The following is a 22187-nucleotide window of genomic DNA, read 5'->3' as shown; positions in this document are numbered from 1 at the left end:
CTCTCAGACTAAAAGCTGACAGTCTCACATTCCGATTCGTGATGTGATATTCGATCATTGTTCCAGATTATTCCGCGATTCGGCCTCTCGATTACGCTTCGCATTTCCCTCTAACCCATACAGTACATCCTCCGACATGCCTGGGATGACCATATCGAATGTCTTCTCGACAACGGTGTACTGGTAATATCCACAACGTGCAATCGGCTTGGTCTTTTGAATGTCCAGGATGCCATCTGTCAACACTTCGTCCTTGATATGCACGGCGATCACCCGGCCGATCACAACGTCCACGGTACCCATGGGCGGGTTGCCGGGCAAGCGAACGGTGGAATGATACTCGCACTCGAACTTGACGGGTGACTCCTGCACCATCGGGACATCCATCAGTGTGGCGGGCTCCTTGGTCACCTTGGCCCGCTCGAATTCGTCCACTCCGTACGGCACTTGCTCAGCGGAGATATTGACCGCCTCTCGTAGGTCCCAGGTTGCCAGATTCCAGACAAACTTGCCAGTCTCTTCGGCATTGATGACGGTGTCCTTGCGCGAGCCATTGACCGTTTGGTTTGATGAGAACATCACGTATGGCGGGTCAAAAGTCAGGTTATTGAATTGCGAGTATGGGGCCAGATTGGCTTGGCCTTGTTTGTTCTGCGTGGAGATCCATCCGATGGGTCGAGGGACCACGCATGCCTGCGACTGTCAGTGACTTCCGTCGATGATCATTGATGGTAATTGTTACCTTGAATGGGTCATGGGGTAGATTGTGCTCGGTGATGCCTGGCTGGTAGAACATGATGCAGGGGAACGATCTATCTTTCTGTTCTCACTCAGTTGAGGGGATCTGCCCCTCTATTTATTGAACAACCCCGCAGCCGAACGACTTGCCGAGCGCCTTCTGAGATACTTGGAGTCGCTAGTTGCGGGCTGATCACTAATAGGGCGAGCAATCATCTTGACCTGTTTTGAACAGTACGAGACTTCCGAGATCCGATGCCGAATTCCTACCTTGATACATTGCCCAGGACAAGGCGACAAGGCATCAAAAATGGCCACCTTCGGTATACCTCGGAGGCTCGGCGGCTCGGGACCTCGGAGCAGGTGGCACCAAAGCAAAAGGATTTCCGAGTTTTGCGGCATACCGAGTTTTGAAATGGGCAAATTGGCCTATTGGGATCCAATTATAGGATCTGCAATGGATCTCCGACCGATCCGAGCTTGCCGTACCGAATACTTACAGGGGATATATAACCTGCGTGTTGGTGTGTCTCCAGAGCTTCATCCATCCATATCGATCTATACATCGAAGTCACAGTCTTACTATATCTCACCGAACCTCTCAATACTTTCACAATGACCAACAACGAGCCACACCTCTGCTTCCGCGCCTTTGTGGAAGCCCTCAAAGCCGACGATGACCTTGTCGAGATCAACACCCCGGTTGACCCCAATCTCGAGGCTGCGGCCATTACTCGACTGGTCTGTGAGACCGACGACAAGGCCCCGCTGTTCAACAATGTTATTGGCACTCAAAAGGGCCTCTTCCGCATTCTGGGTGCCCCGGGATCTCTACGAAAATCCTCCAAGGACCGTTATGGCCGTCTGGCTCGCCATCTGGCCCTCCCTCCAACCGCCTCTATGAAGGAAATCCTCGACAAGATGCTGTCTGCCAGTGAAATGCCCCCCATCCCGCCACAGATTGTGTCCACCGGTCCTTGCAAGGAAAACGTCATGGTAGAAAGCGAGATCGATTTGACCAAGCTGCCTGCCCCTCTGATCCACCAGGCTGATGGCGGCAAGTATATCCAGACCTACGGCATGCACGTCGTCCAGTCTCCCGATGGATCATGGACCAACTGGTCTATTGCTCGTGCCATGGTCTCTGATGAGAAGCACCTCACCGGACTGGTCATCGAGCCTCAGCACATCTGGCAGATCCACCAGATGTGGAAGAAGGAAGGCAAGGACGTCCCCTGGGCCCTGGCCTTTGGCGTTCCCCCCGCTGCCATCATGGCGTCTAGCATGCCCATCCCCGACGGCGTTACTGAAGCCGGCTACGTCGGCGCCATGACCGGTTCCGCCCTGGAACTCGTCAAGTGCGACACCAACAACCTCTACGTCCCCGCCAACTCCGAGATCGTTCTCGAAGGTACCCTCTCCATCACCGAAAAGGGTCCCGAGGGTCCCTTCGGCGAAATGCACGGCTACGTCTTCCCTGGCGATACCCACCTGTGGCCTAAGTACAAGGTCAACCGAATCACATACCGCAACGACCCCATTCTCCCCATGTCATCATGCGGTCGTCTAACCGACGAGACACACACGATGATCGGCTCTCTCGCCGCGGCCGAAATCCGCAAAGTCTGCCAACTAAACGGTCTCCCCGTCACCGACGCTTTCGCTCCCTTCGAGTCCCAAGTAACCTGGGCTGCCCTTCGCATTGATACTGCCCGTCTCCGCGAGATGAAGACTACCTCTGCTGAGTTCCGCAAGCGCGTTGGTGACGTCGTTTTCAACCACAAGGCCGGTTACACTATTCACCGACTTGTCCTGGCTGGCGATGACATTGACGTGTATAATGGCAAGGATGTCATGTGGGCTTTCTCGACGCGGTGCCGGCCCAACCTTGATGAGACCTTCTTTGAGGATGTGCGCGGTTTCCCGCTCGTACCCTACATGTCGCATGGAAATGGATCGCCGACGATGGGTGGCAAGGTCGTTTCGGATGCTTTGATGCCGACGGAGTATACTACTGGGCGGGATTGGGAAGCGGCTGATTTTGAGAATTCGTTCCCGGAAGATCTTAAGAAGAAGGTTCTTGATAACTGGACTAAGATGGGTTTCCGGGAGGAGTAAATTGCTATTGATTAGATAGATAGAGAGGTTTGATTTTTGCTCCATGTTAATTACCGAAGTTTGCAGATAGTCCAATAAGGTTCTTGTTGCTCGCACTACAGATTATGGCTCATTAAAATAGCCTCTGTTTCATTCTTTGCATCATTATCCCTCAAAGGTTGCATGGTGATCTACTCCCCGACTGGATTTCAGACAAGTTTTGTTAATGATAATCCAAAAGATAGCTCAAAAGACAACTCTAAAAGTGTTCAGGGAGACGTTTCAAAAGACCTCTGGAAGGACGTGTAGAAATACTATAAAGAGGACAAGACGGGTAACCATAGCTGACACAAGAACGCAATCACACATGAACACAGTCTACAAATCACCACCAGCGCTCACGCTCTACACCAATTCGTACGCCTCTGCCCCTTCCCGTTTAGTAAAATTAAAAGACTCGCCCTTTGTCGAGCCGCCCAGCCCGAACGTAAAAGCCTTCAAAAGAGACAATTTATACCCCTTGTCCTTGACATATAACTCCTCCTTTTGGTCTGAAGTCAAATCAAACCCCCTTGCCTTGCGGCAACATCCACACGACGTCGCGCAATGACCAGCACTATGTTCTCTCTAAAAGTCAGAAGCACGCAGAGCACAGCATCCACAATCTCGACTGCAACATCCTCCCTGTCCCGCACACATTTCGATGAGTGCCGGGTGCATATACCACTTGGGATTGGACCGGTGTAGCTCAAGTCCCCTGGAAACAGGCCCCTCGAGGGTCATTCGGAATTGCCACCATCTTCTCAGATAGGTCTAATATTTCTGGTCGATGCCGTGGAGTTCCTCGTTTAGCAGTGGCTCTAAGCTTGTGGTTTCTTTCTCGGGGTCGGTTCGGTTTTGTAGATTTCGCATATTCTCTTGGATAACTTTCTCCCCTTGCGCAAGTTTGCTCAGTTTGTACTCTGTCAATACTATATCGGAAAGGGCAATTTCTTCTTCTTGGGTTCTCAGGGGCCATCTGTAAGACTGGAGGGCATTTCTGGCGCCGAGGTTTTCCAGAATCCATTCCACGCTGGACGAGAGGGAACACATGGTGAATGGATGTGAGACAGAGTGGAGTAAGGAATTGATAGGAGTGTGTAAAGAGTGATTTGGGAAGGAAGTTTGAGAAATCCAGTCCTTTGAGATGGTTAAGGAAAATGAGAATCGTCCAGCGGATGCAGTTGACTTGGACTTTGGGAGACATCCGTCGGCTCCCAAAATGGAACTCAGTAGTAGCTACTATTCCCAGAATGGAAGCTAAACTAATTCTGGAAGTGAAAGGAACTAAACTTGGGTTTAAATAATTACTATTGCGAATTATATGATCCGCTTCCCAATCTGTAGAGCACTAGTATTCTATTACTACGAGTTCCCCAAAGAAGTTTGGTACACACCGGTTCGGGAACAGTAGAACCCAGTACGATAAGCACATTTCGGAAAGACGAAACGGAAGTGTGTCATTTTTCGAATTTCCCTTTATGAAAAAACGTCAAAAGAGAGATCAGATCTCCAGAGAACATCGCGGCGATCGAGTCATGTTCACAAAACATTTCATTTTGGGAAGAACACTAGCTTTGACTCTTTCGGTTTACGCAGCAGAATTCTCCGTGACGGTCTATCACATGAAGCCAGTTTCCTGTGTAAAGTCAAACAGAGGAACTAGAGGAGCAAATTAACACCTGAAACCAACACAATACAACAAATCAGACGTACCATTCATGATCGAGTCGAGATACGAGACGGGCGAGAAATCCATGGGATTCAGCATATCCAAATAACCCTCAGGTCTGACAAGAAACGGTTAGCAACAAGACTTCCTTCAATACCAACAGCATAGCCTTACCCAACACCAAGCGGCGGCACAAGACTAGCGCCCAACACATTCAAATTCTCATTTTCAGCGGTTCCCATCTCCCCTTCTCGATCCAAAGCACTCCTAAGCGTAACCAAAGCCCTAATATGCCGAGCTGATAGCCATTGATTGCCACCATTGGACAAAGAACTTCCATCATCGCTGATCTTGGAATCAGAAGTTGAAAACACATCAATCACGCGCTGTTGCAAGCCACGGCATTCGGGGTTATTGCGAGTTTCTTCCCAGATGCACAGCAGCAATGTTGAGCTTAGGACTGTATGAACCATGGACCAACTGCGCAGGGGAACCACGCTTAGGGCTTGGAATTCGAGAAATGCTTTTGAGGCATCGATTAAGCTACCTTTTGCGCGGGACCGGAGGAGATCGGATTGAGGGTGGAGGAGTTGGGGAGGGGTTTTCTTCATTGCTGGACGGCAGATTACCGATACGCAGAAGGAGGTGTGCATTCTGAGAGCTAGATGTTGAAGATTTTGCTGGAGGGAGGTGCAGTTTTGTCGGGATTGGAGGTAGGGTTGACCGCGTTGGGAGATGCTGTCTAGTCTTTGGAGATAGCCGATTGCCTGATCGAATTCGTCTAATCCTATAGAATCTGCTCGCATGATGTCTAGGCCGAGTCGACATATCAAGTGCATGACATCCTCGTATGATAAGTCCTGCTGTTCAAAGACGGGCTGGTCGAGGGGCCATCCTGTTACTGTGACGATGGGTGGGCGGTCATAGCATAGGCAGAGAAGACTATCTTGCCAAACGATGGTTGACCTGAGATATATATCAGTTGCCGATTCATATACTCCAAAATTGGGGGTAAATTCATGAATCTGAACCTACCACAGCGCCCGCGCTTTGGTTTGCACATGCTCAGGCAAATGTACCGTACTCCGTTGTGTATGCAACCCCATCGTCTGAGCGAGCCGGACCGTAGTCCCGAGTAATGCCCACGCCGCGTCAGACTGACCCATATTTTGCAGCGTGTTACCTAGAATCAAGAGTGCCTGGATGATGTCCAGGGATGGTCGGAACAAGAAATTAGCTAATCGAAGAGCATGAAAGGATCGACGAGCTATCGTAGCATTAGCAGGCGACCACAATGATATGCTATACAAGTTTTGGTCCATACCAAAGTCCGTTGCAAGCTCCAATCGCTGAGGATATTCAATGTCAGAGTAATGCGCTCCCGCAGCCAAAGTAGCTAGCAAAAGACTAATATGGCCGATGGATTTATCCGTCGCCCAACGCTCTGTGATCTTATCAGAAGACTTGAAATCACCTTCAGAATGGGCATTCAAGTAAATGCAAAGATCAGATTCGAAACGACCCATGTCTGCCAGTATCGGGTTGAACGGATAAGCGGTGACCTGGTAGTAATGGAAGAACCTAGACCCAGTCAGTCAAACCCCTCTACCTTTCCAAATGGCTCCAACATACTTCAAAATCTCATTCCTCTGCGGCAACACACTTAGCAACGCCCTCCACCGATCCCGCGGAGTCTTCGAGTCCATAAAAGGATAACTATTGAACGTATTCTGCAATCCGAGAACAGACCCAACCTCCCGCGCCATCGACTCATTAGCATCCGACGCCCTCAACCGCAAAATCGACACGACCGAGTTATCTCCCGAATATACATAATTCTTAGATCCATCATCCGGCCGAGAAGGTATCTTGTTGCTACCATCACCCACGGCACGTGGAGAAGTAGGCGACGCCGAGCGAGTAATTTCTCGATGCGAAGTCGATCTGCGGCGTGAGTGCGAGAGCTCGTACGTGCATATCTGCGGGTGCTTGCGCCTTTGGCAGGTTTTGCAGGGCTGGGTCCCGTCGCACTTGACTTTGCGTTTCTTGCAGGGGTAGCAGGCGTGGGATTCGCGTTCGCGGCTTTTTAGGCGTAGCACTCGGTCTACTTCGTCTTGACTGGGGCCGCTCATGGTGCCGAGTGCGCCGAGATGGGCCGGGATGGGCCGGGATAGTCTGATGTTGGCTTGCAGGCCACTGATATGTTTATTCCTGGGTTGTAGTGATTGGCTTGTAAGGTAGACCCGTTCAATATCATTGACTTGATGGGGGAGGTCGTACTAGTTGACTTGTACAAGGTTGCCGGTTGTCGTCTTGACGGGTTGAGGCGGTATGTAGACGCACGGACCAACGGTTGTTTGGTCATTCTTGAATCTTGACCAAGTGGATATACATAGAAGAGACTATGGGACACGTGAGCATTACTAGTCCTCGAAGAGCAGACAGGCTTGGATACAATATCAATAAATGGTTTGTGTGGGGCTGCTCCTATAAATCTTGATGGAAAATGACAACACACAAGCGCCATGTTCGAAGTATGTCAAGAACAAAGACATATATATGCACGCAGTACCGCAACAAAACAAGGGCAATGCTCAACATACTGAACACCATAGCTCCAGTACACAAAATTTGAGAAATGCCATTTACAAAACACGCCAAATCAGTAGCTATCCTCATCCGAATCCCGATCCCCACCATACCGCTGCGAAAATCCGTACCCAGATCCATACCGGGCACCTCCCTCACTCCCCGAGTCATCAATATCAAATTCCTCGTCGTCGGAGGTGGCACGATGCCGGTATTTGCGGTATATAGCAGTAGGGTCGTCGTCTTCATCGGAGAACGAGAGTTCCTCGTCGGGGTATTCGTTGGCGGGGTTATTCTCGGCTATGCGGACAACTTGTCAGTAAAGTCATCGCTAGAGATATTGGAGAGTCGGCCGAATGTTGCATGTACTCACCGTTCGAGTCCGCATCTTCGCTATCCCAAACTTCCTCTTCGTCTTCCACAAAGTGTTCCCAGTATTCTTCGTCCTCGGCGGTGATGACGATGACGCCGATTCCCCGACTCGCGGCTTCGAGTTGTTGCAGCTGCTGCTCACACTCTAGTTCTGCGAGTGGATTGGTGAGCATTTCGCTTTCCGACAGCGGCCGACGAATATACACGTCGTAGACGTAGTCATCTTCATTATCCTCGACAACGGCCGAGGTAGCTCCAGCCCCAGCGCCAACAATGCCCTCCATTTCAGGCCCTGGAGTCGGCTTTTGCGGCACACTGCGGGGCTGCTTCGGTGCTCGAGGCTGGTACTTCATCGGTTTCGGCGGGGATACAGGCGTAGGCGCGAACACGGTCTGGGCCTGGTGAGGCTGCGCCTGTGTAAAGTCCATACTATGATCATCAACCTCCATTTCATGCTCATGCTCCAACTCAAGCGCAACTTGCTCCAAGTCCTTCACCAGACGCTCGGATTCCTCTTCCCAGGTACTATGATGCGCCTGCTGCGCCGAGTTCTCAAGTACCTCTGAGAGATGCTGCTTCGCAGCGGTAATAACGCCCTGACGCTCCGCGCGCCACTTCTTCTCAGCCTGGTTCACGACGGGTCGCTTGCGCGGTTTAACGGGGACTTCTTCGGGTTGGTCTAGCTCGGCTGCATCGACCCGTGCTCGGTCCACCAGTCCCGCAACCATCGAGGCTTGACGCGAGTGCGGCTGCCGCCGCAGTTGCTCGACGAGCACGGCTACACCGGGGGCTGCACCGTCGAGTCGACGTTTCTGGATACCGCCGCCCATACTACGGGGGGATCCGAGGCTTGGGCTATTAGATCGCGAGATCTGGAAGCGGCGGAGGGACTGCGCGCGACTTGACAAGGGTGTCACGGACGGTGAGCCTGGTCTGCCTAGCTCCGTCGTCGTTGAAGGAGCCGGACTGGGACTGGGTTGGGGGACTGGTTGAGGTTGCAGAGCTCGTTGGCGCTTCTCCTCGGCCTCCTTCCGGGCAGTAGCAATGCGCTGGGCTTCGCGAATCTCTGCACCCGGGGACGTAGCGCGTACGACGGGTACTCCATTTGCTGCAACCGCCTGTGCTGCGCGGCGGTTGGGGATGTGCAGACTGCTCACAGAGCGAGGACTGCGAAGCAGTCGCTGAGCGGCTGGATTCCCGGGTGGGGGACCAGCCGCGTCGTTAGCGACATCCTTGCTGTTGATGGTAACGCGCTCGAAGACATAGTCCGTGAAGCGACGCTTAGTCTGGCGTGTCGCAGACTGGATATCTGCAGCGAGTCAGAGAGGGGATTCGTAAGATGGTGAGAGACAAGACGAAAGCATGAGAAGAACAGGAGTATGAATCAACAATAAAACCGGGCCGAGACAGAGACAATAATGGGTAATACATGAGCCAGTTCGAGAAAGGTGGCAAAATATACGATATCACAAGAATGTTGGCGGGGTCTAGATCGTGGGGTAGAAATTCCAAAACAAATTTCAACAAGCAGAAACGAATTGCATACATAGTGTCTCCACGGGCTCCTCCTCGCGGCGGCGCTTAATGTTGATCTGCTCTGGTGGAAGAGCCATTTTCACTGTGTCTGATGGGTAGAATTGGGCTGTGCAAGACTGAGATGGAGAGATGAAGCTCAGCTCGTGTAGTGACGAGCCGATGGGAAGCTTTCATGGACTAGTCTCAATCGGGTTAGTAAATGTCACGTGGAGTCGAGGGTCAAACTATAGAAGCCCACGGATAAACCGAAGCAGATGTAAGTGGCGAAAAGTGGTAAATCAAAGATAGTCAAGATAAATGTGTATCAAGGTTGAGACTTTATCTTCGGAACTGTCCGAATATAGCGTCTGGATGCTGATGTGAGATCGAGAAGCAGAAGAAACCATACAAATCGAGGCCTGAATGCCCACAGAAGCGAGAACTACAAAGTCTACGTACAAGAGGGAATGGTTCTACCAGCATAGCCGAAGCTCTTCAATCAAGAAAAGGTGCTAGTAGTCGACAAGTTTTCGTTTGGGTCGAGACAAGATATGTTAGCTTATATACGCGTCTCTTTCTACGCTATATCCCGCCATATAGCTCAACGCGAGACATGCAACATCATCAACTCGTACATTTCACCTACGATTCCCCTTCCGCCCAAGTAGATACACAATAACAGCGGAGACAATAACCCAACCGCTCCCTCGAAACAACAATCAACAGCCACCGTAGCCTCCGTACAAGAAGACTGAACCGAAACCTGGGTATTATCACAAGATTGTACCGCCCGATGCAACCATCCACGTGGCACAAAAAGCCACAAAGAACCACAGTCAAAAGGAAGAGTCAGTAAAAAGAGTTCAAAACGCATTGAAGAAATGAAATGAGGAAAAGAAAGTGGCCGATATACACTCCAGCCTTAAGATTCAGCCTCGACCGGAAGCAACCAAGCACAAAAGAACACAGCAGAAATGGAGGAAATAAAAATCATAATCGACTAGCAATACATGGTGATAAATTGAAGAATTAGGTGATTATATGGCAGTAGCGAGATGACAGGCAGGAGGGGGGTATGGAAGGTATATTTTGGGTATATAGGGGCCAAATTAGGCCAGGCCAAACCCAACAGCCATATAGAGCAGGAGAACAGGGAGTCCGTATGGAACAAGTGATTAGCAATAGTCACGTCATGGTCCAGGATGATAAAAAACTTTGAAATAAAAAAGATAAGAAATAGTAAAAAAGAAGAATGATTAAGAGCGGTACAAAAATCAAAAAAAAGATCAATAGAAGATGATAGAGATGGCGTCACAATCAGAACAAAAAAGAATAGACTATATGTAAATAAGAAAGAAGTAGAAAAAAGAAGGTTGTAAAGGTAAGAAAGAGTAAACAGAAGGGGAAAATTGAAAAGAAGGAGAAATGCCATTAAGGTTCACCAACGGAGTGGCAAAGATGTAATGAGTTGAAATTACCATCTTCAAGACAGATGGGATGAAAGGGAAGACATGATGCTGTCAGTTGGGCGTTTATTTCGCTCCAATCTCCTCCTCTGCCCATCCAGGGAGGGAGTTTTCATTTTGAATCGCCAGACCAAATCCAGAGTGGTTCAAGCCGCCAAGGCCCGAGAAGCTAGAGAAGCTAGCCTGGGGCTGGTGCGCACCGGAGCGAATGTGGCCGGGCTGGCCAGAGACCGGTCCGAAAGGCTCCTGAGAGAAGGAGGGCAGGCTGACAGCGCGGGAGTGCTGGGCACGCGGCACACTGAGGTTGCTGGCGCTGGCGGTGGAATGGTGACCGGAGCCAGCGACACTGAGGTAACCGTTGGCGGAGGGCTTGTGAGCGTGACCGTGGTGAAGAGGTGCATCCATGGAGCCGTTGAGGTCACCGTTGCTAGTGCTGTTATACAGAGACTGCTGGGACGGGGCTTGGGATTGGGCTTGGAGACCAGCCAGGACCATGGGGTCGGCGAGGCGGTTCTCCTGCTCTTGGGCTTGTTGGGCGGACATCTGGTTAAGGTACATGGTGAGTGGGTTGTTGGAGCCCACGTTCAGCACACCAGAGGGCGAGGACACGTTCTGCAGCGGGTGGCGCTGTTGGCCATTCTGGGAGCCCGTGGAGCCTGGCGCCGGTGAAAGCGCGGACCGTGTCGGGCTGGATTGCGAGCCGTTCTGGCTTAGGTTCTGTTGGAAGCCGTTCAAGGCGGGCGAGGGCGACTGGGGACCATCAATACCGCCGTTGCGGTTCTGCTGTGAGTTACCCTGGTTGCCAGCCTGGCGTGGGGGGTTACCGCAGCGATCCTTGCCGAAGTTGATCTTGAAGCGGCGGTACTCTTCACGGTTACGCATGCCCTCAATGGCCTTGATGGCATTGGCGATGTTGGTGAAGTTGACAAAGGCACAGCTCTTCTCGCGCAGTGTGTTGACCAGCTCAATCTCACCATACTCGGAGAAGTCCTGGCGCAGGCGCTCCTCGGTCCAGGTTTCGTCCAGGTTACCGATGTAGACGTTGCGGGAGGCACCGCCGCTGACAGCCAGAGCGATGGCGGGAGGGAGAGGGCCCGAGTGCTTGCCCCAGCCGATCTTCAGACGACGGTTGTGGATCATCAGGCCCTGTAGGTTGCTCAGAGCATAGAAGGAGGCGGCGGAGGTAGGGTCGATGAAAGTCACGAAGCAAATGTGCTTGTCGGGAATATAACGGATGTGGTGTAGCAAACCGCCGCGTACGACGTTGCAAATCTCCTCAATCGTCGTTTCGGGGTGAATGTTTCCAAGGTAGATGGTGCGGTTGCCGAGGTTGTTCACACCACCAGCGGTCGTAGCCACCGCGGCCGCAGCGACAGACTGCTGAGCGAGCGCATTCGAGATCAGATCGCGATCTGCCGAGTTCAAGACGTGTGCGTAGCCCGGGGCAATGCCCAGGAACTGCGCGGCGTTCTGCTGCTGGGTCTTGGACACGTAGGCGCAGCGGTCCTTGCCGTAGAAAACGCGCTTGGGAGCCTGCCATTGAGGCTCCTGGGGCAACTGAGTGACAGCCTTCATCGCGTTACTGATGGAAAGGAAGTGCACGAACCCAATTGCCTTTTCCTTGACAATCTTCACGGTGTCGATAGGACCAAACTTGCCCAGTTCCTCACGCAGATTATCCTCCGTGGTTTCTTCGGGCAAGTTGCCCAGGTAAACATTGCGCGACGCACCGGACTGCTGCACCGCAAGGGCCACCGAGGTCGGGACCTGGGAAGGCTTACCCCAGCCGACCTTGATGTCATTTCCCTTGATGGCCAGCTTCTTCAAGATGGCATCAGAGTGGAAGTGAGTAGCGGAGCTGCTGTCGAGGAAAGAAATGAAGGCACAGGTCTTATCGGGGAGCAGACGGACAGACTCGATTTGACCACTGCGCACATGGTTGAGAATTTCCTCCGCGCTTGTTTCGGCGGGAATGTTTCCCAAGTAGACTGTGCGACTAGTCCCGGAGAGCAAGCCTGGAGCGACCGAAGCGGCCGGGCTGCCGAGGGCTGCATTTCCAAGGCTTGCGTGGTGCAAAGCGTTGATGGGGGATTGGGGGCCGCCCATCAGCTGGGACGCGCCCAACCCATCGGTCGACAGGTACAAACCGTGGTTCTGCATTCCTTGGGTCGGGCTACCGAGTTGATGGGTTTGGTGATTCTGCGCGTGTCCATTGGCATTGGCTTGGGGGAAGCCACCAAAGCTGGCGAATTGCGGCGAAGCAAAGGCCGAAGGGGTACCAGGCTGGAAGGGGCTGCCCACGAGCAGCTGGGAGGGGAGGAGAGGAGTGAAGTTCATGTCGAATCCGGAAGCCATGTCAGCGGAATGGCCAGCGGCGGCGGTATTTATAGCAGGGATATTAGCGCGACGGTTGTTGCGGTTGGAGAAACCCTGATTAGGGGTATTGGAGTGGTAGGCGCCGTGGGAGAAACCGGTGTCGCCGTTGATGTTGTTATATTTAGGGGGGATGAAACGCGCGCTGTTCGGGATGCTCGATGCATCCGAGTTTTGCATGGCGAGGTGAACGTCCTGTCGGGTGTATAAGTCGTCCCTGGGGATTTAAACCGAGGGAACGTTTTCCAAAAGGAGAACTCGACTTTGAGCGGTTGTAAGAGGGGAGTGACCGACGTTCAGCACACCATTCAGGGGACGAATTTTCCGATGCCGATGTCACGGACGGGTATCGAGGGGCGACGAACGGGGGAAGGCGGGTGTTCAAAAGGAAAAGGAGTGGAGGGCCGTCGGCGAAGAGAAAAGTCTCACTAAAGACGAATCTGAAGGCAAGAGGTTAATGGCAATGTTTAATGATTAGGAGGGTCAAAGGAGTGAGAGGGATCTGAATGGGAGGAAGATGCAACGGAGGACAGATCAAGTGGAGTTTGGCATTGAGGACAAACAAAAGGTTGGAGCAGGAGATGTTGGAGATAGAACGAAGCAACAGAAGGAAGACTTACGGCTCAAGTCTTTTAACTTCCAAAGTCCAGTCTGGTCAAGAATATATGATGGCCATATAACCAGGACCATGAACCAGGGAGGAGAAGGAAGACAAGATGCGGAGTCGGCAAGAAAAAAAAAGACTATCACGGATGAAGACGAGTTATTAGCTGAAAAGGGATAAGTGGGGAGGAATCCCAAAAGGTATAAGGCTAATGGAGAAAGAAAAGGGGGGAAGAGGTGGAGGTGGATGGATAGTCGGGATATTCGAGGGGAGAAGGGGGTTAATTACTAGCAGAAGAGAATGACGAGATCTAAAGATGAGAGAGAAGTGAAGAGAGAAGAAAAAAAAGCAAAGTAAGCGATCAAACGAGTGTAAGAAAGAATGAAAGGCAAGGATATGAATCCAGGCAAGGTATGAAGGAAAAAGCGGGAAAGTTGATAAAAAAAGGGGGGAAAAGGTGGAAGGAAGGAAGAGGAGGAAAAAAGGACGAGAGACGAGAAAAGCGAGAGGAAGAGGAACGGGGGAAAAGGGGAAGACACGAGGAGAGCGGGAACTAAAACCACGAAAGAACTAAGAGAAACTACAAAGTGATCATGAATTTATGTAGGACTTAAATAGAAGTTGAATATCTGATTGATATACCAGATGTGAGTGAGATACTACAGTCTATACTCCGTATGCAAATATCAAGATCAAGATCATTTCCCTATTTTTCGACGCCATCCAGGAACGGGTTTAACCAAAAATGTAAACAGACTCGCGCGCCCCCCAAAAGTTCCGTGGCTCCTGCAGAACTGGATCAAACTGGAGAACCATAGGAGCCAATTCCTCATGCTCATTGGTTCAATTGGATCAGACTGGATCACGCTGGATCAAGCCCCCGCCAATCACCAAAACCCCGGAGTTGCCCCTGGCATGCCAGCAGGTGTTGCTAACTTCTCCGTACAGGAGGACCGTCCCTAAGCTGAACATTTAAATTAAGGTACCATCGCCTATGAACCATAGGGGTCTTTGTGGTTAGCGCCATAGTGGACGACTATCCAAGGTGGTCACCACGATGGTACATCTGGAATTATCTCAGCACGCGGAACACGTTCGAGGATTCGATAGGATTATTATCTATAGATGTTTACTTCATCCGAAAGAGGTGCTAATCTATGAAATAGGATGAGATACCATTGACTAGAGGTTAATTAATATCCACCTAGTGTCTACGGAGTACAGATGCTATGTATCCCCGTGACCCCTTGCCTTACATCTCCAAGTCGTGAGTAAATAAGCGACCACGAGTTGATTCCACTTTGACACATATACCGCCATAGGAAAGCAATACTCATCCAGGAGTCATTAACTACTCCGTACTGAAACACCTAATTGACTTTTGCATCTATACACAAACTGGACGTACGAGGTAGAGTGCCCTGTGGAAACCAAGCGGACTCCGTCCTTATTCCGTAGGGCAAATAGGCACGAGGCTTCCTACTGTATCAGTGATGAGATAATATCAGATGATAATATCCTAAGCCCTGATCTCTTAGAAACCATGCTCTACCATGATCCGTCAAGTACTCACTCCTCCCCGGCAAAAGTATTCGGCACCAGAAAACTCAGGCACCCGAATTTCCGCCTCAGGCACTCGTGGGGAAACCCGCGATCCGCGGAAATTTACCCCTCCATCTTCAGACTGTGCGATTCTTTCCTTCGACAATTTGCCAATTGAGGTTCGATAAGAGCCATTGTCGGTTCCTTTACCCAGGGTATGTCTACATACCGGATCCGATCAAATATCTATCACACTGCTGTCGATCGCAGGCCGCCTGATCTATCCCTATCAATCCCATATGACTCACCAGATAACCCGGCTAACTATTTAATTTGTGCCCGCAGAATCCAATCCTCCTTAGAAGGCAACCCAAGCTAGCAACGTCCCAACAAGGAAAAGTATAGGGCTTTTCTTGGACCATTCGTCCTTTCTCCTCCCTCCCTACTCCTCTTTTACACACGCAATCATGGCGCCCTCTATCTACATCGACGAGGATGTCGGCCACGACGATGTCTCAGCCGCCGGCACCGAGTCTGCCCCCTACAAGACCCTTTTGCACGCCTTTGTGCAGCACGCCCCTACTACCGAGGGCATTCAGTACTTGACCCGCAAGTCCCAGACAGACGCCGCTGGCGAGGATGTCGACCCCGCCGCCAAGCTGGAGTGGAAGCCCGCGACCAAGTCCGCCATGAAGAAGGCCACCAACCTGTGGGAGCAGCGCAAGAAGAAGGCCGCCAAGGAGCAGGAATTGGCGATCCGCGAAAAGGCCGAGGCTGAGAAGCGTCAGAAGGTCCTGGATGAGGCTAAGAAGGTTGTCATCACCGAGGACGCCTCCCTGCCCAAGCCTGTCCGCATCCGCCTGGATGAGACCGACCCGGCCGTCGTCTCGCTCCGTACTCCAGAGTCTGATACCCCGGGCACTCGTGTCCGTGTTCTCGGTCGTGTGCACCGCATGCGCGCGCAGAAGGACTACGTCTTCATCACCCTGGCCGACGGATACGGCTACCTTCAGTGCATTCTGACCGGCGACCTGGTCAAGACCTACGATATCATGACCCTCACCCTGGAGACCTCCATCGCCATCCACGGTGAGATGCGCGCTGTCCCTCCCAAGCAGCACGCCCCCAACGACCGTGAGCTGCACGCCGACTTCTTCACCATCATCGGCCGCGCCGCCGGTGACAAGGAGGCCATCACCACGCGCGTGGCGCCGGACGCCGACCCGCAGACCCTGTACGACAACCGACACCTGGTGCTACGTGGCGAGACTTCCTCGTCCGTGATGAAGGTGCGCGCCGCCACTCTGCGCGCTTTCCGCAAGGCCTTTGAGGAGAACCGTATGCTGGAGGTTACTCCCCCGGCCATGGTGCAGACCCAGGTCGAGGGTGGTAGCACCTTGTTCGGTTTCGACTACTACGGCGAGAACGCATACCTCACTCAGTCCTCGCAGCTGTACCTGGAGACCTGTCTCCCCTCCCTGGGTGACGTGTTCTGCGTTTGCCCGTCTTTCCGCGCTGAGAAGTCTCTGACCCGTCGTCACTTGTCGGAGTACACCCACATCGAAGCCGAGCTGGACTTCATCACCTTCAACGACCTGCTGGACCACCTCGAGGCTATGATCTGCCGTGTCATCGAGCTGCTGCTCGCCGACCCCGAGGCGTCCAAGTACATCTTCACTCTGAACCCAGACTTCAAGCCTCCTTCCCGGCCATTCAAGCGCATGAAGTACTCCGACGCGATTGACTGGCTTGTTGCCCACGACATCCCCAACGAGGAGGGCCAGCCCCACACCTTCGGTGACGATATTGCCGAGGCTGCCGAGCGCAAGATGACGGATATTATCAACCAGCCTATTTTCCTCACACACTTCCCTGCCGAGATCAAGGCCTTCTACATGAAGAAGGACGAGAGCGATCGCCGGGTTACCGAGAGTGTCGACGTTCTGATGCCCGGTGTCGGCGAGATCGTTGGTGGAAGTATGCGTATGGATGACTGGGATGAGCTGATGAACGCTTACAAGCACGAGGGCATGGACCCTAAGCCTTACTACTGGTACACTGACCAGCGCAAGTGAGTAATCCCGGAAAGAGACCCTTAACCCGCCCTCCCTCCCTACTTCATTCTATCCCGGTGTCCGCTTTTATACTAACCGTCCATAATAGGTACGGTACCTCCCCCCACGGCGGCTACGGCCTCGGCCTGGAGCGCTTCTTGGCCTGGCTGTGCGCTCGCTACACCGTGCGCGACTGCTCCCTGTATCCCCGTTTCACGGGCCGCTGCACGCCTTAAGCGCGAGCAAAGAAGCAAAATCAAAACGGGTGTCAGACCTAGACGGAGATTTAGCTTTCGTCTTATACCACGATCTCATTGGCTTGGAAAGCCTGGCCTGGCCTGGGCTGGTCTGGGGCTCGTTACGGTATAGATAGTTTATGCCATATTATGATGATACGGGCGAGTGCAATGGTTGTTTGCATTGACTGATGTGGAACTTTAGAATCATTTCTATTTGGGTTGGATTGGATCGATAAAATAGTTCTGACGTGGCATGGCATGGGATGCAATGAAGATTTTCTTTTTCTTTTCTTATATCTCTCGTTGATGGGGACACCCTTAGCGTATGTCTTTCGGGCTTATATTGAATTATTACGTTATCCTTTGCTGTACAACTAGGATCTTTCTTGCTGGACTCGTATAGACTGGGAGAGAGTTCTGAGTGGAATAACGATCAGCTTTCCATAGTCTCTCTTCCTTCGTTATTTCGTAGTTTTAGTCCCCCCCCTCTCTCTCTCTCGTGTCTTCCCCTTTCTCCCCTATACCGTACCGGGCCATGAAATTCAGTCCTCACCTAGGCCGAGGATTTCTCTGTAGTTAATACGAGCTTCTCGGTATACCTGTAGAGTGGATATTCCCACTGTCAGAACCAGCCAAGTTTGATATCTAGCCAGTGATTGCAGCATCGTTTTCAGCAAGACATTGCCCTGCTATTATCTCTTATCTCCCCGTCTTTATATCCCTCTCTCGCATTGACCATGTCGTATCCTTGGAGCATGCACTGACCTTTACCCCCTCTTGGAAAGTCAGACTCTCATCCCACACTCCATGTATACGCCTATATATCAGCGACTCGCCAATGGTTCATATGGTCGTCTCCCATCCACACGGCATCCTGCATCCACAGAACACCTTTATCCGGACTTAAAGCCAATATGCTGGGCACAAGCTCGAGATGCAAGGCTCGGTAATACACCGTAGCACAAACGCCCTCGTACACGGCGACAACAACTCTCTGCGCTCCACCCACCATGGACTTGGTCTTTCCATCCTAGTTACTGTCTCGCTGTCACATTCCCTGGCTGGAACTGGTCCGGGAACCGGGTATTTGGGATTCAGACTTCGTCTGACCGGGCAGTCTCAGTCGTGATCATGATAGATCTGTCTCGTTTCTAGCCGGATCTGGCTCGTTGTGGAATGCGTGCGTATGCAGGTACGGTTTACTATTTCGAATCTCGCGTTGGGCATATTGGAAATAGGTCTGGGGTTTCGTGCACGGGGGACATGGTACCGTCTGGGATGCTGGTCAGGGTATTTGGCATCTAGAATGTGCAATCTGAGACGATATTCATCCGAATCGGGACTGGAAAGGATCGAATTCGAGGGTAGGCGATGACTGGTCGTAATCTGTGATGTGAGATTTTCGCCGGTAACGATGGACACAGTCCACGGTAATGCTAGACTTGGTAGTGGTAGGGGCTAGCAAGTCGTATTCAGCAGTCCATCATCGTGCCATTGGTAGTCAGCGCCGTGTTCTCGGGGTATGCATCCCCTTCCATCAGTGCATGGCTTCACGATACATCTTTCCATCTCAGGAAACGGCGAGGGAGGACCAGTATCGGAGAAAGTATCCGATCAGATGGGCCCCTGGGGATGGATGCACGATAGCCAGCCAGTCATAAGAGGGCAGAGCGTCTGGACGGAGAATATCCTTCCCTCCTAGGGTCGGGCTTAGCGGTATCTTTCTCACCGTCTTTCTTCATCGTCTTCGTCGGCGTCAATGTCGTCGATTTGCCAGTGGTTATAGAGGCCATTGGCAAAGATGCGAAGATCAGAGAAGTCCCGCGTGTCCCGCGTGTCCCGCGTGTCGGGGACAGACCCTGCAGAGTTCTTTTGGCGCGCGTGTGTTCCACTGCGCTTGATGACTTCTTATTAGGGGAGGGTCGGCCCGGATATCATCTCCGTGACAGCCCACAAGGCGCCATTCCGCTTGCCCACTTTGAGTCGGTGGCTGTTGCCGAGCGAGGCAAAGCTGCAGGGGCGGGTTCTGGTTCTGGTCCCTGGTTCTGGGTCTTCTGCTTGAGTGGAGTTGTTGGACTGGCGTGGCATGGTATGTATGGTTCGTTCTCATGGCCATGGCTTCTACCCCGGTTTTCTTCTCGTTGCTTGTCTGGACTTCATCTGGGTTTCTGCGACGAAGGACACGCTCATTAACCGCAGGTCAGATCTGCAAAGCGGGATATGATGTGTATTGTTACGCTCTTCTTCTTTGTGTGCTTGTTCTCGTCCTTTTGTCGTGGGTGTCGGCAGCCCTTGTCGATCAGGGCCGCCGGCCTGGGTTCTTTGATAGACCCACACTTCCCAGGTCTCTAGCTCGTGCGGCCGTGGCCCATTGATGCTTTTAGCTTCTAGCTCATGCGGACAGACTGACATCCACAGCCCTGCACTGCAGACCTAGCAACTCGGAACAATTGACGTCTTCTAGCACTCTGGTGCTTGCCCTTATTATGCCCCTATTTTCTCTTGATATACGGCGACAGAGAGAAGCCGTAGGCAACGACAACGGCAACATGAAATATCCATGTCCCCGTGGACACATCCATGTTCGTCCCAAGCTGACCGAGGTCACGGGGAATGGTTATCAGATTCGACCTTTTTCCCGCACTTTTTATAACACGCCGCCGTGGCCGTGATACCAGGCGTTTCCCACAATGTGCCCGTCAAAATTTGGGGAGATGTCTAGCGAAAGAAATTCTCTGCTCCAATTCCTCGCGACATTAAGACTGGTTTCTTTCCCTCATTTGGGACGAATACGACGGCGCAACGGCTCGCTACGCTGAAGCGCGACTATACATTCCTGCACGAGAGAAACTGATTAAAAACATCAATTCAGCGAGACTGTGTGACACTGCTGGAGCATACAACATGAGCTATCTCGTTCTGTCTGTGATCTGCTGCCATTCAACACAGATTCCAGACACAAAACTCAGCTCAAGTCCGCCATGCTAAAAATCCAGCCAGTCCTCAGCCTCACCCTGCCATCACAATTTGCAATCACACCTCGGCTAACACACATCATCAATGCAAACTAAACTCATATCATAAAAGATTCTTGAACTCGTCTCCGGCTTCGTTTCCGTGAACCACAGCCCCAGCGCTTCACCAAGTCATACTTTACCCGTCCAAGTCACCAGACTGTGGCGCCCCGCTGTTGCTCTCGTTCGAAGGCAGCAGGACTATCACCGTGAGCACCTATCTGGATAGACCATTTCGCTGGCTATCCGCCTGGCCAGGACCCGGGAACAGTTGCTCGATGGTGGCGAAGATATCGTCGTGCGAGGCGCCCGAGCGGACGACGGAGATGAAGCGGTCGAGCGAGTCCTGGTCGCTCTGCTTGAGAAACTCGAGCAGCCTGCTGGTGTTAGATCGGTAATAGGCGAGCCTGTTTGCGTTCGTTTGGTTGCTATGGTTGAGATGTCAGGTTCCAACTTGTGGCTGAGCAAACATGAGTGGGGAACCGTGTCGTCGTGACTCTCACCTCCCCCCACTCGCAAGCGCGGATAAACACGCTTGGGCTTGGGAGGAACGAGAAGGCCACCGACACCTTATCGATGTCCGGATCTATGGCAGAAAACTCAGGGAGAGGGCTGCTTACCTTTGATCACCAGACGAGCCTTGATTATCGCGGCCACCCCTCGCTGGGACTGGCTGGTGGCTGGAAGAGGGGTTGTTGTCTGGTCTTCGGGACGACATGCTGTCTAATCTAATGGGTTGGCGGTGTCGGGGAGACTAGGCTATAGGGTAAGGAATGCGGACTGACAGGAGCGTCTTGCTTGTCACAGCCCACTCTCACGACAGCTGGATAAGAACGCTTGCGATCGATGTGGGAAAGGGTTTATAGTAGACTTCAGGTCCTTGCAGGACCACCTTCTTCCGACGATGGTCAGCACCAGGTATAGACTGGCGATGATATATTGCAAAGTAAATAGAGAACAGCACAAAGTGCAGCCACCCGATGTGGACTATGGCCATCGGATAGCCAAGAACCATGCGGCAATGGCCACATCGGCGACAAGGTCGAGAGGGGCAAGGGGAAATTGAATGGGAGAGAAATCAGAGCGGTCGGTCATACTGGAAACAATGGGTTTGTGTCTGCTGTACTAGGAGAAGTTCGGGAGGGTAGTCTTGACTCCACGCAAGAGCACGGATGGCTCGATAGCGATAGATAGAGAGAAAACGAGATGGTAAAAAGAAGATAATGACTTGGGGGTGGATGAAAGATGGAGATGTCGTCGAAAGGCAAAGGACCCAAAAGGACGAAAAAAAAGGCGGGCCCTGCTGCTATTCAATTCAGCCAGTGGAAAAATCATCCCAAGTCCGCATCGAATGTATTGGCCCATCTACAAGGCTCTGCCTTGACTCTTGCTCTCCTGGGCGATGGCAGCGGCACCCGGGCGCCTCTTGGAGAGACTCTACCCAACGAGTGCATCGCGGAGGCCTTTTCCGTATTTAACGCCATTCCACCACGGCCGCTAGCCATTTTGTGATTCGCGTGAGAAGCGCAAGGTTTCTGGAGCTGGATTGTTATTGGGGGTATATTTCGGCAGTGTTGGGTTGTTTGTTCTTGCTTCTTTAATTGTAGCGTTCTTTGTCGGACACGGAGAAAACTGCCGGCCAATTGGCGAGAAGAGATGACCTTCTCCTCGGGATGGCAAGGTATCGTAGATCGATCGGGACTCGCCTTGACATTTGAAACTTGGTTGAAACTTGGTTCTTGAACCGATCGAGAAGATCCAACTGCTTATTCGTTTGGCTGGTGATTTCTCGGATTTCCCAAGGGTCGGTGGAGCTGCTGTTGATTCGCCGAGTCGCCTTCCCGTCATGTCTCGAATAATCTCAGCTCGGATA

General features: G+C 52.1%; 8 protein-coding genes across 8 annotated transcripts; 2 read left to right on the top strand and 6 right to left on the bottom strand.

The window, feature by feature from the left end:
* Positions 1–54: 54 nt before the first annotated feature.
* On the bottom strand, positions 55–796 carry N7496_006165 (flavin reductase family protein; the record flags this gene model as incomplete). The annotated part of the gene is made up of 2 exons (XM_056699094.1): positions 55–699; positions 743–796. The coding sequence occupies 2 exons, from the start codon at positions 794–796 to the stop codon at positions 55–57; spliced, it is 699 nt and encodes a 232-aa protein (XP_056554507.1).
* Positions 797–1353: 557 nt separating this feature from the next.
* Positions 1354–2856, top strand: N7496_006164 (UbiD family decarboxylase; the record flags this gene model as incomplete). Its single annotated transcript, XM_056699093.1, has 1 exon — positions 1354–2856. The coding sequence occupies one exon, from the start codon at positions 1354–1356 to the stop codon at positions 2854–2856; it is 1503 nt and encodes a 500-aa protein (XP_056554506.1).
* A 792-nt stretch (positions 2857–3648) lies between these two features.
* N7496_006163 (uncharacterized protein) lies at positions 3649–3927 on the bottom strand (the record flags this gene model as incomplete). Its single annotated transcript, XM_056699092.1, has 1 exon — positions 3649–3927. The coding sequence occupies one exon, from the start codon at positions 3925–3927 to the stop codon at positions 3649–3651; it is 279 nt and encodes a 92-aa protein (XP_056554505.1).
* A 568-nt stretch (positions 3928–4495) lies between these two features.
* Positions 4496–6678, bottom strand: N7496_006162 (uncharacterized protein; the record flags this gene model as incomplete). Its single annotated transcript, XM_056699091.1, has 6 exons — positions 4496–4536; positions 4591–4664; positions 4721–5512; positions 5582–5813; positions 5871–6127; positions 6179–6678. 6 exons carry the CDS (start codon positions 6676–6678, stop codon positions 4496–4498), a joined length of 1896 nt encoding a protein of 631 aa, XP_056554504.1.
* Positions 6679–7208: 530 nt separating this feature from the next.
* N7496_006161 (Iwr1 domain-containing protein) lies at positions 7209–9120 on the bottom strand (the record flags this gene model as incomplete). Its single annotated transcript, XM_056699090.1, has 3 exons — positions 7209–7435; positions 7509–8816; positions 9054–9120. 3 exons carry the CDS (start codon positions 9118–9120, stop codon positions 7209–7211), a joined length of 1602 nt encoding a protein of 533 aa, XP_056554503.1.
* Positions 9121–10554: 1434 nt separating this feature from the next.
* On the bottom strand, positions 10555–13041 carry N7496_006160 (putative differentiation regulator (Nrd1); the record flags this gene model as incomplete). The annotated part of the gene is made up of 1 exon (XM_056699089.1): positions 10555–13041. The coding sequence occupies one exon, from the start codon at positions 13039–13041 to the stop codon at positions 10555–10557; it is 2487 nt and encodes an 828-aa protein (XP_056554502.1).
* Positions 13042–15474: 2433 nt separating this feature from the next.
* N7496_006159 (asparagine--tRNA ligase DED81) lies at positions 15475–17297 on the top strand (the record flags this gene model as incomplete). Its single annotated transcript, XM_056699088.1, has 2 exons — positions 15475–17078; positions 17171–17297. 2 exons carry the CDS (start codon positions 15475–15477, stop codon positions 17295–17297), a joined length of 1731 nt encoding a protein of 576 aa, XP_056554501.1.
* A 3234-nt stretch (positions 17298–20531) lies between these two features.
* N7496_006158 (uncharacterized protein) lies at positions 20532–21032 on the bottom strand (the record flags this gene model as incomplete). Its single annotated transcript, XM_056699087.1, has 2 exons — positions 20532–20721; positions 20935–21032. 2 exons carry the CDS (start codon positions 21030–21032, stop codon positions 20532–20534), a joined length of 288 nt encoding a protein of 95 aa, XP_056554500.1.
* Positions 21033–22187: the final 1155 nt, after the last annotated feature.

This window comes from Penicillium cataractarum, assembly GCF_028827025.1.
Source record: "Penicillium cataractarum strain IBT 29864 chromosome Unknown utg000005l, whole genome shotgun sequence".
In the NCBI taxonomy this organism is placed as follows: Eukaryota; Fungi; Ascomycota; class Eurotiomycetes; order Eurotiales; family Aspergillaceae; genus Penicillium; species Penicillium cataractarum.
This window is presented reverse-complemented; position numbering and strand designations above follow the sequence as displayed.